The 18,760-nt window shown below is 40.4% G+C and overlaps 1 protein-coding gene across 1 annotated transcript in view; it reads left to right on the top strand.

The window, feature by feature from the left end:
* The window catches only part of LOC134448817 (uncharacterized), an 82,491-nt gene that overhangs the window by 57,668 nt on the left and 6,063 nt on the right, over positions 1-18,760 (top strand). Inside the window, exon 7 of the mRNA XM_063198476.1 lies at positions 11,026-11,145. Within this exon, the coding sequence (XP_063054546.1) occupies positions 11,026-11,145 (120 nt within the window). The remainder of the gene's footprint in view (positions 1-11,025; positions 11,146-18,760) is intronic.

Here is an 18,760-nt window from a genome sequence, read left to right as displayed (position 1 = left end):
CTCAGACTGAGATGCATCTACCCCTAAATTTCTGTACCAATGGATCAAACTGTCTGCACAAGAGCCAATCAAAATTGGTGGCGAAGGCTCCAAGCAGGACGTTAAAGTAGATCATATCTAAGCAACACCTAATCGCATCACAACCGAATTTGATACACAGGATCTCCACTACTTCCAGAGCACACATACCGAATGTTATGCAAATCGGCCACTGGGAGGCGCAACAATAGGCAAAAATATGTTTAGGCTAGTGGTGTCAGCAATATCCAATTCAGCAATGCATTGAGGGCGGAATTCTCCCACCCGCGTAAGTCAAAAAAAGCATGCAACAGTGCCTCCAAGCTGACTCAAGTCAGTGATTAGGCGGGGCTTACACGGGATATGACCAGTTGCGCACTTTCGGTGGGGCCAGGCCAAAATCAGGGTGTTTCTCATGTAAATCAATGCTAAGCGTATTCTCCCGTCCACTTAAGCACCTTTTCCATTACGCGCATCGAAGGGCTGTTGTAAGGTCAAGCGCCACTATGAGGTAAAATGTAATATTGCATTTGATGCTCCCTTGGCATTCATTCACTGTTCCACATATTAACTGTGACAAAATATGGCCAGCTGCCCAGAGCATGTTCTCATATCGAAGAACTTCCAAACAAAAGCAATTAATAAATAAATCAGTTTGATGATCGTCATCTTGTGCCCACGGACGGTAACCAAAACCAAAAACACCTCGTTGCACCATGCGCAAATTGACAAGGCACGTCAGACTATCGTCAGGCGATAGAGAGGACCAGGAGCGACTTGGAGACATCTCCTACAGCTGTTCCACCGTCGTGTGCCGACGCCCCCCTCGACCTGTCGTTGCCAAGGCAAACGGCGGCTGCGTTGGTTCCGCTCGGTGAGGTCGAGCCTGGTGCTGCGACCAGCATCACTGTCGGGACTGGAACCGGAGCTCCAGCTGGAGATGCTGCTACCGGTTGCGCTGCTGCCCTGGCCCCTTCCGTGGCGCCTGCCGGCCGCCGTTCCACTCCTGGGGGCACAGCCACAAGGATCCGAACAGCTGTTCTGTCACCGGTCGCTGCCGCGGCTGCTGCTCCTGTTGCTGGGCGCCGTGGCGGTGGTTCCGCCGATCGCCGAAGGATGCTGAAGGAGGCGGTGTCGAGACGTTCTGGAGTGTGTCCTCTCCCACAGACCCCCGTTAGTGACATAGCCCCTTGTAGAGATGATCCCCCACGGCCCTCTCTGGTTAACCAGGCTAACCCTCTGAAATCAGGCCCTCAACCCCTTTTTCCTCCATCGGTTTTAGTAATTGGGGATTCTATCATAAAACATGTACGATATTTCAATGCCATCACTCACTGCCTACCCGGTGCTACAGTCCCCATACTTCATGACAGGCTTACATCACTCCTTCCCTCACTTCCGACATCTGTACACACAATAGTTGTTCACATAGGCACCAATGACACTGCTCGGGCCCCCTCTGAGCATATGGCAGCCGCATTCAGGAAACTTTTCCAGTTTTTGAAGACCACCGGAAAAATGATTTTTATCTCTGGCCCCATCCCAACCTTCCGAAAAGGCGACGTGAGATTCAGCAGGCTGTTTAGCCTGTCTACGTGGCTGAGAACTGCTTCGTGTGGTGAGAACCTTGGCTTTATTGATAACTTTGATTTGTTCTGGGAGCGTGCGTCATTTTACTCCTTAGATGGGCTGCATCCGAGCATGGTGGGCACCGACATTCTTGCTGAAAATATTCGGCGAACTGTTCCTAATGCCGAGCGTATAAGCCAGATTGACTGCATGTTCCATCCAGTGTTAATTTCGTCAGCTTTTTTTGATTTAGTCTTAGTCTTAGTCACAATGACGAAAATCAATTTTAGTCTTAGTCATATTTTAGTCATTGCCTTCCCAATTTAGTCTTAGTCTTAGTCAAAATGACGAAAATCAATTTTAGTCATAGTCAAATTTTAGTCATTTTAGTCATTTTAGTCAACATTTCAAATTTTAGTCAACATTTCGATATTTAGTCATTTTACTCAATATTGTGGTGTAAAATAAATAACCTACAATGGCTATTGTTATTTCACAAAGTATTACTAATATTGCCTATTGCAGCAAATATTCACCTTGTTACTTGGTCATTTTCCACCAAAACCCAAATCAGTCATTTCAACATCATAGAGCAAAAGAGCATCTCACACTCTCACACACACACACGTCCAGGTGCAGGCTGCGCGCTCTCTCTCTCTCTCTCCCTCCCTCCCTCTCGTGCATTAGAAGCTGCTGCATATTATATTTGATTTTGAGTTTGATCACGGAGGAGGCTACATGCTCTTCTTCACCTGACCGCGGGACTTAAAGCCTGCAGATTGCCGGCAGTGGGAAGACCAGACATCCCAAGTCTGCATGAAGTTCAAGAAGTCTCCCTGATAGTGGCTTCCCAATGACCACGAGTCAGATAAAATACTGCTGATGTTAGACTATGCAAGTTAGCGTTTTTTGTTTTCAATTGGCAATGCGAGCAGAGAACGATAATGACTCGTGCGGCATGTGTGGAATAGGCTTAAATAGATTGCGCGAGCACACTTCGTATGCCCTGCAAAAGTCCCAGGAAAAATTGTTAGGTAGGGGTATGCAGACTGGACGATAGAAAGGACACTCACATACACATATTTTAACACTAATGCTGTTTTGTTTGTCGGGTGTGTCGAGGCTCGATAAGCATGACCTGAAAAGAGTTTTTGGAACTTAGGAAGACGCTGAAGACGCATGGAAATGCTGTCGACTTCCTTGGGTCTTTTAGCGTTGCTCTCGACGAGAACAAGTTTCAAATTTCAACAGTTTAAAACTCTTTAGCGATCGCCCATCCATTGATTCTTTTCAAAACTAGGCTACAGTAGCCGTGCCTCTGTTACTTTAGACAGGCCAACTTTCCCCCTGCTGGCGCGCGCTCCCGCGGTGACTGATTTAAATAAATTCACAAATCCGACCTTCATGATTTGCTTGCGAACTGCCTACTCATATGGTTAAACAACAAATATAGCAAACATTACAGAAAAGAACAGACAACGAACGCCGGGCTAAGACAGCCTAAGTGAAAAGGAGAATAGTGGAAGTTCGAGGAGGTTTAGAATGACAGTAGGCTATCAGAGGAGGATTGGCGCGACTGTCATTACCTACTGCAGAAACGTTAGGTTATGGCTATAATCCTCGGTTCTTTGATAACAGAGTGAGGTCTTCGTCATGGACAAGAAATTGTTGAACATGTTTCAAAATGAACACTTCCCTCAACGTCGGCTATTTTTTGTCTTTCTCTGGGAATGTTTTAGGACCTAAACTCAACTTAAATGGACTCACTGAACTACTAGGCTACAGAACTACTGACTGAGCCGCGCCATGCATTGGCTGCCAGCAGATACAAGCGAGGCAACACAGCGTGAGCGCAATCACCTATGAAGTTCAAGACACTTAGGCCTATATTACAATTACAAATTACAAATTAATTATAAATAATTATATATTTTTAATGTCCATTCGTCCATGGCTTGTAAATTTCGTCTCGTCTTAGTCTCCTTGACGAAAATATTTTTTTTTTTTCGTCATATTTTGATTTGCTTGAGGCAATTTTTAGTGCGTCATCGTCTCGTCATCGTCAAGGGAAAAAGGGGCGTTGACGAAATATTTTCGTCATCGTCGTGGTTGACGAAATTAACACTGGTTCCAACAAGTACGCCAAGCATTTCCCATAGTTCTCCTTCCACCTCCGTTCAAACCTTCCTATCTCAAAATGTTGCAGCCCATAGCTCCCCCTACTGCCACTCTTCCCAGCCCGGAACAATTCCTGTGCAGATAAACTGGCGACCTAAAAAAAACTCTTACTCAGAGAGAGGTAACGATAGGTAATTCCCCCAAGAGGATAAACTTGGCTAATCTCACGCCCGTCCCTAAAACATCTTCAGTGGAAACGATTCCAATACTTAATGCCAAGTTAGCCTTACAGAATGCCAGATCTCTCAGAAATAAGCCTTTTGTAATGAATGATTTTTACTTTTAACTGAAACCTGGGTGGAAAAAGAAACTAGTTCTACTACCCTTATTGAAGCAACTCCCCCACATTTTAATTTCATTAGTACAGAAAGGCAGAACAAACGGGGAGGGGGGATAGCAATTATTTTCAAGTCACTATTTCAATGTCAAAAAACAACGCTTGGGGATTTTTCATCTTTTGAATACCTGGCGGCAGTTTTAAAATGCTTTTCTGACATATTATTATTGACTGTCTATAGACCTCCAAAACTTTCTGCACCACTCTTCTTAGAAGAGTTTGGTGAGCTGTTATCGATTGTTTGTGTGCAGTATGAATGCATAGTAGCAACAGGAGATTTTAATTTCCGTATTTATAACCTAGACTAGAGGATGCCTATGCTAAGGAATTCTTAAGTCTTATTGATATTTTCAGCCTTACACAGCACGTAACAGGACCAACACACAATCAAGGCCACACGCTAGACTTAGTGCTAACAAAGGGTCTCAATGCTTGTGCTACTGTGAAAGATTTCTGTTTTTCTGCATAGTTTCTGCATTTTTTTTCATGTTTCTATGTACCCTCATGTGCAAAGGGAATCTGTTACGGTCAAAAAGAGAATTATCAATGGTGAGACAGCAGCACTCTTTCAGGAGGCCCTCTTGCGAACCCAAAGTCAAACCTCAGAGAATGCAGATGATCTCATGGTTAATTTTAATTCAAGAATGACCAATATTATGGATGCTATTGCCCCCTTCAAAAACAAAACAGTGGGACATCAAAAAGCACCTTGGAGAATGAATCCCACAGTTAAATTGCTAAAGCAAGAATGTAGGAGAGCTGAGAGACAGTGGCGTAAATCCAAACTTGAAGTCCACTGCCAAATCTATAAACACACGCTCTCGAAATACAACCAAGAAATTTCCAAAGCTAGACAATCTTTTTTCTCTGACATAATTAATAGAAATATGAATAATGCACGCGTCCTATTTGGCACTGTTGAGAAGTTAGCAAATCCTCCAAATCAAATGCCCTCTGAGTTCCTCTCAGTGAGCAAATGCAATGAGTTTGCATTCTTTTTTAACGGAAAGATTGAAAAAAATACGTACAAACATCCGCACACTGGTGCAACTGGCCCATGACGTGGACCACTTTGATACAGTAAAGTTGTCTCTAAACTCCATGAGAACCTTTAATTTAGTTGATTTGGACATTCTTAGCAGAACTGTACAAAGTCTCAGCTCCTCTACATCCGACTTAGATATTCTACCAACAGCCTTCTTCAAATCCGTCTTACACCTGATATCACCTGACCTACTTCAGATCATCAACACCTCACTACAAACTGGCATATTCCCAGGCTGTCTGAAATAAGCTGTTGTAAAACCATTACTTAAAAAGAACAACCTGGATCCACTGGTACTTAATCACTATAGGCCCATATCTAATTTACCATTCATGGGTAAAATTATAGAAAAAATAGTTTTTAATCAATTAACTGCCTTCCTAACGTCCAATAGCTGCTTCGACAAGTTTCAATCAGGATTCCGTGCCAACCACAGCACTGAAACCGCCCTGATTAAAGTTATGAATGACATACGACTGAACTCTGATGCTGGCAAAATGTCTGTTCTGGTGCTTTTAGACTTAAGCGCAGAGTTTGACACAGTTGATCACGCTATACTATTACATAGACTCGAACACTGGGTTGGCTTTACTGGCATAGTGATCAACTGGTTAAAATCATACCTACAACAAAGAAGTTTCTTTGTCGCCATTGGTAGCCACATCTCATCTCAGATGTCCCTGAACTGTGGGGTCCCCCAGGGTTCCATTTTGGGACCACTATTGTTCAATCTATATATGAGTGATTCTCTAATTCGGCTACACTTTTAAGTCCGTGGATTTTATTTGCCAATTCCACTAACTATTAACTGCATCCAATGATGTTTTGGACATTAGAAAACATTTATCTTTCATATAATACAGAAAGTGTAGACATGGCATTATTTCCCTCAGCAAGAATGAATATTTAATACTGGTTTTGGGCGTTTTCATGCCGTCCTGTTTTCCAAATGTCAGATTCAGTCTTCATATTAGCATGCAAAGAAACTTGTTTTGCCCAGGACGATTGCAAATGTTGATTCACTGTAATCATCACAATATGACAAAACTGTCAGAAAGACCACTGTCCTTTCCATTATACATGAAATTTGCCATTTTGTGTGTCCACGAAAACTGTGTTAACCGTGTCACGGTCTGAAACCCCCTCCATAAATCAGTAATGGTTTGGTCTTAGGCCATATGAATAACATCACGTGATGTCATAACCTCTTTGGCAGGATATGGGAAGAGTTTTTGGTAAGTTTTGAGCTCCATCCTTCCATAATTTAATCCATTCTTTTTCATGTTCTCATAGCGGGAAAATTGCCTGTCAACTGTGTTATCAACATATTCATAAGAATCTGAATTAGAAATCACATGTAGAAAAACACAGATAAAGCATACAGATACATGAATTGATTAAGGTGTTGTGGTGGAACTTCTGAGGTCCTCAGTTAGCACAACACCATAAAAATGGCTGAAATGTCAACCGTGTTACCGTCAATGGTGTTACAATTAGCGATGACAGTCAGGGTTGCCAGATGAGGCTGATGATTTCCAGCCCAAAAAATGTTCAAAATACGCCTAGAAGCACACAATCCCGCCCAATTCTATTGATTTCTATGGCAAAAAGTGGGCAGGTTTTTCTGATAGATGCCATTTTTACCCGCACACGGCCATCCTAAGCAGCCCAATTGGGCGGGAACCAGCCCAATCTGGCAACACTGATGACAGTTGAGGAGGAGTATGTTTTGCCAATTTATCTCCACAAACAAACAAAATAATTTGTGTTCTAGGGAGATCTGTTTGTCTGCTCTGTTTTTTCTCCTAAAAAAGTGCCGACTTGTTCCCCTGCACTGTTGACCGTAACACAGTTGAGTAACACGGTTGACTGTTTTGAAAGTGTTTTTGAGCTATTGATCCCTTATGTGTTGGAAAAATCCTATGAACAGACACTAGGGATTATCTCTGGAGAAGGAAGTCTTGTGTAAGGAGGGTGACTAAATTCAAATCAGACGTTACAGGGATTTATAATGAAAAATGTGTCTCTCTGTAGCATTTTTATATATGTTTGAAATGACATAGTATTTGTCCATAACACTGTTGACAAAATAATTAAGCAAATGTTCGCTTTCATTAGAGTATTTATCAAATGATTTAAGATTAAGCTTGGCAATTTGTTTGTATGGAAACTTAAATATATACACTATGTAAACATCTAGGTCATTTAGTTGAAAAAAACCCCGATAATTGACATTTTGCTTTTGCCAAAAGCGTAGGGGAATCGTAGAATCACTCATATGCTCCCACTGGGACATATTATCATGAATAACTCAATACATTACCATTGCTATGCGGATGATACCCAACTTTATTTATCCATGTCCCCCAATGACTACACCTCCCTTGAATCACTCTATCATTGCGTTGACCAAATTAACAATTGGATGTCCCACAATTTCCTCCAGCTAAACACGGACAAAACTGAAGTTATTATATTTGGGAAAAAGGAGGAGAGACAAAAGATTGCTACTGTCCTGGAAACTAAGGGGCTGAAAACAAAGGATACGGTTAAAAACCTTGGTGTCCTTATTGACAGTGACCTAAGCTTCATGAGTCACATTAAAGCCATTACTAAGTCTGCATTTTACCACGTAAAGAATGTTTCTAAATTTAGAAGCCTAATGTTAAAGCATGATTTGGAGAAGCTAATACATGCCTTCATTTTTAGTAAGCTTGACTACTGCAATAGTCTTTTTACAGGCCTCCCCAAAAAGACCATCAAACAGCTTCAATTAATCCAGAATGCAGCAGCAAGGGTACTTACTAAAACAAGGAAGTTTGACCACATTACTCCAATCTTGAGATCACTGCATTGGCTCCCAGTAACTTAAATTTTATGTATTTATTTAATTTTAATTTTTATTCTACCATATGTTTTACCGTAGCGCTTTTTTTTTCAACTTAGCTTAAATTATATGTTTTTATTTATTTATTTCCATTTTCTTTTTATCATATGTTTTATCTTAATGCTTGAAATCTTCTTTGGCTTTTAAATACTTTTAAAGGCTCTTTGTATTTGTAAAGCACATTGAGTTGCACATGTGTATGAAATGCGCTATATAAATAAAGTTGACTTGACTTGGTCAACATTTCAATTTTAGTCATTTTAGTCAACATTGGTGTAAAATTAATAACCTAGGCTTCTAGGGCTATCGTTATTTCACAAATTATTACTAGATAGCCGCAGCAAATATTCACGTTGTTAAAATATTTTCCGCCAAAACCCTGTATAAGTCATTTCAACAGCATAGAGCAAAAGAGCATTAGACACACTAAGACACACACACTTCCAGGTGCAGCAGGTTTCTGTCGGTCTGTCTGTCTGTCTGTCTGTCTCTCTCTCTCTCTCTCTCTCTCTCGAATTGGATCACGTAGGCTAGGCCTACACACTCTTCTTCACCTGACCGCGTGACTCATAGCCCGCAGATTGCAGGCAGTGGGAAGACCAGACATCCCAATGAAGTCCAAGAAGTCTCCCTGATATTTGATAGTGGCTCCCCGATGCCCGCGAGCCAGATAAAATATTCCTGATTTTAGACTATGCAAGTTGGCAGTTTTTCTATGCAGCCTGGACGACAGAAAGGACATTGACAAACAATGTTTGAACGTTAATACTGTTTTGTTTTTGTCGAGGGTTGATAAGCATCTCCACGTTTAAGCAATGCGTTTTTAGAACTTGGGATGTCTGGGAGACGATATTGTAAGACGCATTGCATGGAAGGGAAGTCGACGTCATGGGGTCTTTTAGCGTTGCCCTCGACGGGAACAAGTTTCACATCTCCGCACTTTTAACCCCTTAGCGATCGTCCACACATTGATTCTTATCCAAAACTACAGTAGCCGTGCCTCTGTTTGGGCTACTATAACAACTTTTCCCCTGTAGCGTGCCCATCCCTTAAACTTCTCCCGATGTGTCTGATTTAAATAAATGCATAAATCCGATCTTCATGTTTTGCTTGCGAACTGCCTATTCATACGGTTAAACAACTAATATATCAAACATTAGGCTACAAAAGAACAGACAACGGACGTTGGGGTAGGCGTAAGTGGAAAGGAGAACAGTGGAAGCGCGAGGAGGTTTAAAATGACAGAGGGAGGTTGGGGCGACGGTACCACTATCAAGACTGCACAAACACACACATCTTCGTTATGGACAAAAGGATTGTTGAACATGTTTCAAAAACACTTGCCTCAACGTTGGCTATCTTTTTTCTTTCTGGGAAACATATTAGGGCCTAAACTCAACTGAACAGTACTCACTGATCTCTACTAGCCTACTGATTGAGCCGTGCCCGCGCCAGGCACGGCCTGAAGAGACGAACAGGGCAACAGCGCAATCTTCTATGAAGCTCAAGAAACACTTTATAACAATTACAAATTATTTTAAACAATTACATTTTTAATGTCCATTCGTCCATGGCTTGTAAATTTCGTCTCGTCTAAGTCTCCTTAACGAAAATCATTTTTTATTTGTGTCATATTTTTATTTTCTGGAAGCAATTTTTATACATCATCATCTCGTCATCGTCACGAGAAAAAGGGGGGTTGACGAAATATTTTCGTCATCGTCCTGGTTGACGAAATTAACACTGGTCTGCGACAGAATATAAAGTCTCCGTTTTTTTCATGACGATCGATTTCCTTGTTCGTTCTTCAGCATGCATGTAAGTGTCATAAGCTGACGGACAGCTGAGATCCACATATTTCCAATGATATTAATGTCACGTTACTGTACAGGGAAGCGGAGAAGCGCTTTTAAAAGTCAGCAAATACAATGTGGCTGTTACTGTGGAAATTCAGAGGCAATGATCAGCCTTTTAAATCAGTTTTTAATTTCCGGACTTTAGGCAACAAACCAAACTCCATTTTTAACCAAACGTTTAATCATGATTATTATTTCAATCAGCCTGTTGCGCACCAAAACGCTCAGCTGAGTTCCCGCCAAAGGTACACATTGCGTTTCCATCTCATTATCTCACCTTCCCTACTCCCCTTGTGTTTGTGAAAATTACCTGAGGTTAGATTTTGAGATGCTTTTGCACGAGGACTTTTGGCACGTGGTTCTAAATTCAAAGTTAAAGTTCAGTTTTGGATCTCAATGGACTGCCGAGGTTTTCACATGGTTGATTTGAAAATCCATGCTCCGTGGTTTCTTTGAAACCACAACTGATGAAGTCGGAGAAGACTCATCCCCCCATTTAACATCCATGTTGGGCTACGCACTGTTTTTCGGAGTCAAGCACGAGGGGTGTGGTCATATTTCAGAGGGGAGAATACGCGTAGGATCAAAGCGCGTAAAAAGTGCGTGCGTAAAACAGTCTTAAGTGGAGATGGGAGAATTCCGCCCTGAATGCGGGGCAGGACAATTCAATAGTAATTGATTCGATGCGGCATATTTTTTCAAATTTCAATTACTTCCGTGGACATTTCCAGAGCAAATGAACTTTACCTAAAATTAAAGCATTAAAAGCGGTAAGACTTATACACACAAAAGCCAGTAAAATGTTGTTCAGTATCTGATTGCTTGTATTGCCTCATGACGGATGGAAAGTTTGTCCTTGCTTTCAGTAGAAATTAATGCATTGCAATACAACGTAGAATTGGACAGAGTCATCTTGCACCAGTCCCCCAGCTCAACGGCATCGACACTGTATGAGGATTTGGGAGGGAGGTTAACTAACGTTCCACGCCAACTCTGCTAGTTAGCCTCCGTTACACCTGCATGAGGGGCACAGTATGCATGAAGGGAAAGCATACTCAAGCATTTTCTGTGAAGAAATGCAATCTAGTTGATTATTGATTTTGATATTTGATTCTTATTGATTTTCCTGCAACAGGGCTGGGTCCAAGGTTCTAATGGAGTGATGCTGGTGTTGTCACTACTGGAGTTGATTCTCTCCATTTGTATAACAACGTTTGCCTGCAAATCTACCTGCATTTGCTGCTCTGACACTGAGGTGAGTGATACTACTTGTACGTATGGGCTATAATAAAAACATGCAACAAATTCATTTCATAAAATGAAATAATAAACAAGTAATAAAATCATGGTCCGTCAGAACAATGTATTTAGCTTCCTCACTTATAACATGTTATGTATAACTTAACCTTTCAACATACCCATCGAATTGTGTATGTTTCAAAGCAGCATAATCTTCAGTTAAATATATAGTGTTCGTACAAATATGTGTGGTTTAAGAGAAGGCAGGCAAATTTTGGGCGTAACAGTGGCGTTTTAATAATTTTTATTCCAAGTGCTTCAAAGTGCCAATTCACAGCAAACTAGAGTAAATGCTTATTATTAGTAGTCAGACCCAGTCACACAGTATAGCAGCAGGAGCATATTTCATCCTCAACACAAGTTACTGAGTACTAAATCTTGAGTAACAAGTACTTACAACCCTGGTCTGATTTTGTAGCCGGTGGCATACTTCATTCCGAACCCGATGACAATGGCTCAACATACCGCTCCAATGAACACCTCTCAGGTACTGTAGTGTGTACAGTAAATTGTAAAATGCCTGTCTTGTGATCAATGTATGCAGTGGTGTAGTCTACTTTTTTGTGGTGGGTATACTGTACGTTTGAGCATTTTTTGAAGTGGGTATACTGTATATATATTGTGCTATTCTAAATGACGGATCAATCAATTTTAAGTGGGTATACTGAAACCAATGACATTTTGAAGTGGGTGTACTGTGTATACCTGCGTTCTACGTAGACTACACCACTGAATGCATGGGTGTCAATCTTCTCCTTCCCCTTTCATATGTTTCTCCTCCAGGTGCCAGTTGGCCTACCCAGTGGAGCTCCTTACAAACCTGCTGATCAACCTCCAATATATACTGAAATGACACAATGAGAAACCCGCTGATACCTCCAATATATACTGAAATTACACAATGAGAAGGACTACAGAGGAGGGACTACTATGAGTCGTGTTTTAACAAGTCTTTTTTTTTTTTCAAAAGTAATTTCTGTGATCAATTTGTGGCTGTAAGATATAAACATGATCTCCATACTCAATAGCATGGACTAAGTGCTAAGATTTCCACTAGGTTGTCTGAAACTAACGCCACTACATAATAATACCTATGGGTACTGTATAGCTATGATCTTATATTTTTATGAAGGGATTAATTCATAATTGCTTAATTCCTTAATTCCTCATTTCAATGAACACATAAACACTACAGTACAAAAAAACAGTAGGCCTACCTAATTGTGAATGTTTGATATTGATGAACAACAATTTATACTATAAAAATATTCATCAAGGTGTTTACACCAAATAAAAGTGATGCAAAGTTAGGCTGATCAGTTGTATTCGGCATATTTTTTTCTGTCATTTTGGAACTGTTTGTATCTGATTTGGGTCAGCTTTTTAGTATCACAAATATACAGGCTCATTGTGGAACATATGCCATGAGTTATTGCAACATCAGTCTGTACTTTCTTTCATAAACATATTTGATTACATTTTTGTCATCATTTTATTTTTGTCGTGGTATTGCAGTAGTCCCTCTAGATGTTGTAGAAGGGAGCGTGTTTGCCACAAACAAAATTAAAAGAGAACTCATCGCTGTGCGTTTCATCCTTGCCTTTCATTGGACCTTTACATTTTGAGTCTGCACCTGATGAAATAGATATGTGTGAGATTTGAGTGCAATCCTGACCTGCTCATTTCATGACATGCATGTTTCTTTAGGTGAAATTTAGTTGTCCAATGTTGATGGAATTCATGCAGCCCCAAACCATGTCAGTCCTACTACTATGCTTGATTTAACAGATGGGACACTTTTTGTTGATCTTGGTCTCAGCAGACCACACAATATGGTCTCTACCCATACATTTCATTGCTGGGGTAATAGATCCAGGTCACAGCTCTGTTACAGGGGCATTGCCAGACCTATATTACAGGGGCACTTGCTTGGGTATTGATTTGCTGTGCCCCGGTATGAGTTTCACAAAAAACCCACAACAACCTTGCTACCTTGGAATTTCGCTTAAATCTAGCATACGGAATAATCTACAGAATGTGCACAAAATAGCGTACACTACATGCACTACTTGCAATAATATAATTAATTAACAAGCTTTTTAAAAGAACTGCGTTTTGCACGCTCACATTATCTCTCAGTGCCCTACTGTGCCCCTCTATATCATTAGGTCAGTTGACACCCCTGCATAGGCTAACTTAATCAAAAATCTAAATCAGGGGTGGGGAACCTATGTCTCGAGGGCCGTTTGCGGCCCTTGAGACCATTTTATCCAGCCCCCGATATAATTTTAATGTTTTGCATCTTCACATGAAATGTGACATATTTTGTAACTTAGAATATACATTTGCAATACAATTAAGTTATATTCAGGGGACCTAAGGAAGGTTGGAACCAGGGGCGATTTTAGCTTTTGATCTTTAGCGCGTGGATTGGTATACCTGACACAGGTACCTGACAGAGCAAGCGTACCATTTCTATTTCAGATTTGAGATTTTGTTTTCAAAAGGCTTTCAATTTTAAATTGATTGATTGATTGCTTTATTGACAACACATCAGTTATCTTCTATTAGAAGCACTGTTCTTCCTGTGGTCAAATAACAATTCACTCAATAAAGGACTACCCACAAGTCATGACATTACATTTCCCCCCACAAAATCTAACTTACATTACCTACGTAGGCAATCCTTGTGATTAGTAGCCTACTGTGTGTCAGATACAGTATGCACCCTAAGGGTGTCATATTTCTTATGTGATTGAGAGGAAAGAAAAGGAGAGAGGGAAATATTATAATAAAGTATAGGAAGTATTACAGTATAGAGAGTAGATACAAAGCCAGATGAAAAGAAAGCTTTCTTGTCAAAACATGATAGCCTACTGTTAGGGCAGCTCTACAGGTAGTAATTTGAACAGGAAGCTTGCTCCATCATTTGGCAGCATAATGGCTAAATACCATTTCACCTTGTCTGGATTTTACAACAAGTAGAGAAGACACTGAAGAACTAAGACTCCTAATTGGATGGTATTATTGTACCATATCTGCAATATATTTAGGGCTAGGCCATTGAGTGACATCAAAATAATCAGAAGAGTTTTCCCTGTCATGTGCGCTCCTTACATATCACATTACACATTACAAATCACAGTTCCAATCGGTAGCTCAACAGATAAATATCCATTGTGAGCTTTTGAAATCTGACATCTCCTTCTCAACATAAAAATAACAATTAAAACATCCCCTGCCCAAAGTCATGCCGATGATGGGAATCTCGCAACAAGGTGCGTGCGCCCTGTTTCACATGCAAATGGACAGTAGAAACCGTGCGGGCACCAAAGTCACTCCTGCTCATTCCGAGCCAGTATGTTCCAATAACAATAGCAAAGTAACGACCAACCTTCACACTTCCCAATCACTAAAATCCGTAGGCTAAGTGAGAAGTTGGAGAGCCCGCATTCTCACATCACAATTACAGCATCACCAAAATATGGATAAACCTCCCCATATGTGAACTTCGACTATCAATGTAATGGTGACTTGCCATATAATTTTCAGCAGATTTGCCTGCTGTTCGCTATTCCAATGCAAGACTCCACTGACTCACCTTGCATGAAGTGGTCAACAGAGCCCCATAACACCGGCGAAAGTGAAAGTATTGTGTGTCGCAAGGCACCACCACAAAATCTTTGCCACCGCTACCTATGTTAAGCATATTTCACGGATATCCACAACCTAATAGCGGACGATTTTAATGGTCTTTCATTTCAACACTTTTTTTTTTTTACCAACGTTTACAAGCTTACAAAATGATGTCAGTTATGATGACAATGAATGTTACGCACATAGTCCGCACATAGCACAGTAGCCTACACCACTTTATTGTGTGTAGTGTGCTCCATACCTTCTCATCACAAGAATATGCGCGGATTTGGGTTCTGCACTACCAGAAACTACTTTCGCAAAAATCATAACTGAACATAACTCTGGCGGCAAACAGTTGCATGAAGATGCAAACCAATCAGAAGAGGTTTAGCAGACTCGTCACAAATCCTTTCTTGAAGCTCATACACAGGATTGCGGGCAGTCGCAGCAGAATATTGCGCAGGGGCAAAGTGACTGCACAATTGCATTCATTCATTGCATACAATTAACAAATAATATTTTAAAATGCTCTTGAACTGGTGGGGCCAAGCCAAGTTCAGTTGGGCCGTGGCCCAACTGAAATTAGCCTAAACTCCCCCCTGGTTGGGACTGTTTCAAAGGCGGCTGCCTTCAATATTGGCCTAAAGGGCAGGGGTCCTGGTTTGTGTTCTGTGTTCATACCGCAGTACGGACCTTGGAGGACTTTTACGGCTCTCGGATAAATTTGAAGTAGCCCCTCGAATGAAAAAGGTTCCCCACCCCTGGTCTAAATCCTCAGCTTGTGCTTGGGACCTCATGGTGAGGGACAAGGCGTCATTGGTGATAGACATGTTATTCAATGGGGTCGGTCGTGACGACGCAGTAAGATTTTTGCTTCGTCACGAACGAGCCTAATATCTCTCAAAAGCTAATTCAAAGGTCATTTTCTCTTTGCAGTCAGGACCAATCAGGTCTTGGCAATCAGGATGTTGAATGGTTAAAGGACCAATCAGATTGTTGAATGGTTGAAGTTTCCAGGAAGTTGTTGTGCCTAGGCAGCTTTATATCAGAAATTGTCTAAGCTATGAGATAGGCGTCTCTCATTGGCTCCCATTATAGCCACGTTGGCGAACGCAGCCAAGTAAAAGATGAATGGGAGCCTATTGGGCTAAATGGCTCAGCAGGGATTTGTGACGGTTCTGTTCTCTGGTTTGTAAAGATGTGTGCACATTCTGTACCTTATCATGAACGTTGTATTAGAAGTGAAGTTAAAGGTTCCTGACATGGCTTTGTTCTCCCAAAGACGTGTTAGTTTTGTCCTGCAACACGCTAGCATTCGGCTAATACCTGCTGGCTGAGGAATCTTTGCGACTATTCACGACCAGAGCTGACGAGAGACGTACTCTGACTGATCCTAGCAGAGACATCTACGGTCACACACATCAAAACCCCCCACCGCCGTCCAACATGTTAATTGAAGGTGCCCAAATTCTTAAGGATGAGCGCAGTCATTTCCTTTACCCCATGTACACATGCCGCTTTTCCACCACCTTAAATGCAATAAATAACAGGTGTCCGCAACAATCCTAACATAACTTTAAACACATCGACATCTGAAGTCAGACTTAAAACTACAAAGCTAATGGCATAGTGCCGTAAAGTCGATTGTCACGTGTTATGCCATTGTTATAGTTGAAATAAGGGTCATTTTCACGAATGTAACACTTGACAAGATGCAAACGTGTCGGCAAATGCTGTCACTTTCTCATATCTATCGAACGCGACTCCATTGTTTCCAGGGAAAAAATCACACGGGCAGATAGTTCTATGAGAAGGGTACAGCCCCATTGGCACCCATTCATTATTTACTTGGCTGTGATAACATAGCTGCAGTGCCACTCCTGGCCACACCAGCTAGTTGTGGTTCTTGTACAAGATTCCATTTTCTTTGTTTATATTGTTTTCTCCATGGAGGCGGGGCATCAGCGAAGAACAAGGCTGTAAGCAAAAGGAGGGCATGTAAAAGTTAAATATTGAAAGGGATACTGTATAAAGCTTACAAAGCTTGACAAACAATCTCAACACAGACCTCGTTGGAAATAGCTGTGTGAGTGAGACGGAAAAGCAGACTGGAAATCGATCAAGTGCATTTTAAGGTAATTTTTTATAATCAGTTTTTTTAGGCATTACTTTGAAATCTCCAGTTGTTGGCCCAACAATGTTGTGTACACACAAATGTAGTTTTTTTTTTAATGTAGGGTAGAATGCCCTAATGTGGGACAATTTTTGTCACTTCAACTTTGGTGGTTTATTAAAATTTAATGACAACATTTCAATACAAACAAATTACACCCTTTTCATCCTCTAGTTAGGCTCTAATCAAATAAAACATTTAAAAACATGTTAAGTGTTTCTAATTTGAATAATTTGGATATTAAGGTAAGTTGGTCAAAAACCATTGTTATCCCTAAAGTGGGACAATCGGTTTCCTAATGTGGGACAGTGTATATTAAAAGGTCTCTAAAGCATGTTTGTGTAAAATATTAATTAAAAATGAGATCTGCCACTCTTTAAGACATATCAGCTACACATTTAGAGCATGTTTTATGAATTAATTTTACTTTCTTTTATTGGTAAATATGACTGAGACTGTTTGAACCCATTGCACACAATTGGTCACTTCAACATGGCAGCTCTATTTGAGGAAAGAACTTCCGGTTTTTGGACCCAAATGTTGTGTTGATAGCTGTGCTCCAGTAGATTAGGCCAGAAAGACTGAAATACACCTTTAATATAGATTTAAATATCCATTTTCTTATGTGGACATGGTGTTTGACTTCATAGTAATTGTTTGACTTATTAAATTACTACTTTTACAACTGTCCCACATTAGGAAAATCTTGTGTCCCACTTTAGGACGCACCTATCCTAAAGTGGGACACTAATAATATGGTTTAAAAATAAAATATCACATTATTTTACATACACCACACATTATTTTCTGATGAACATGTACCTACCCAACATATTTATCAAAAAATTGACCATGTATTTTTGATTGGAATTGATTTATTCCCTAAAGACAAATTTGCCCAAATGCTATGTAATTTGCCATTTGACGGACTTCACCCAGGGTCCTTCTTCTTAATTGTAACCCCTCCCTGGAGTATTACTATACATTTACTAAATCATGATATTATGATAACAGGATGATAGGGCTTTTATTTGGTTATAGTTTTGCAAACATTTACCAACTTGGGGCAAAGCTACACCCCTTAAACCTTAAGGTGTCCCACATTAGGCATCGTCCCACTTTAGGGCATTCTACCCTATGTATTTTTTCCCAAAATGTAAAAGATATTTCAAAGATAGTTTTATTGTTGTATGCATTTGTTCTTCAACTGATTCTGGTATGTGCTGGTTCAGACACGCTGACAACACACACAATTCTCTTTGCATATATCTCTTATACTATACTTGGTAGATACGTATACTACTTGAACGCTCACCTTCACAAGATAATGCTGAGCAGCACATTATGATTTTTAGAACACACATTATTCAGCACTATCCTTAACAGATGAGTGAGAAGAGCTTAACCAATGCACTACTGCACTCAGTCAGAATTTGCAAGGCTATTTTTTTCCAAAGATTTACATTTTCTGTAATACTCGGTAATCAAGGCATTCTGTATGCTTGGTCTATTTCAACTTCTGCATCATTTTACACATGAATCATTCTTTATGTGGCAATGTTTACACTATAGCTTTAACTGTTAGAGTGCTGGTGTAAGACTACTGAATATATATATATATTTCTTGATCTCAGTAACCCACTGTATATAATGATTTTAATGACAGAATTAAGTATTATATAGTATATACACAATGATGGTAATTTGATGACTCAGCCTCTCTGTGAAGGTCTTACATTCATGCTGGTCAATATAGTTC

Source organism: Engraulis encrasicolus, chromosome 5 (assembly GCF_034702125.1).
Source record: "Engraulis encrasicolus isolate BLACKSEA-1 chromosome 5, IST_EnEncr_1.0, whole genome shotgun sequence".
Lineage (NCBI taxonomy): Eukaryota > Metazoa > Chordata > Actinopteri > Clupeiformes > Engraulidae > Engraulis > Engraulis encrasicolus.
Note: the sequence above shows the minus strand (reverse complement) of the source record. Positions and strands in the feature narration are given on the sequence as shown.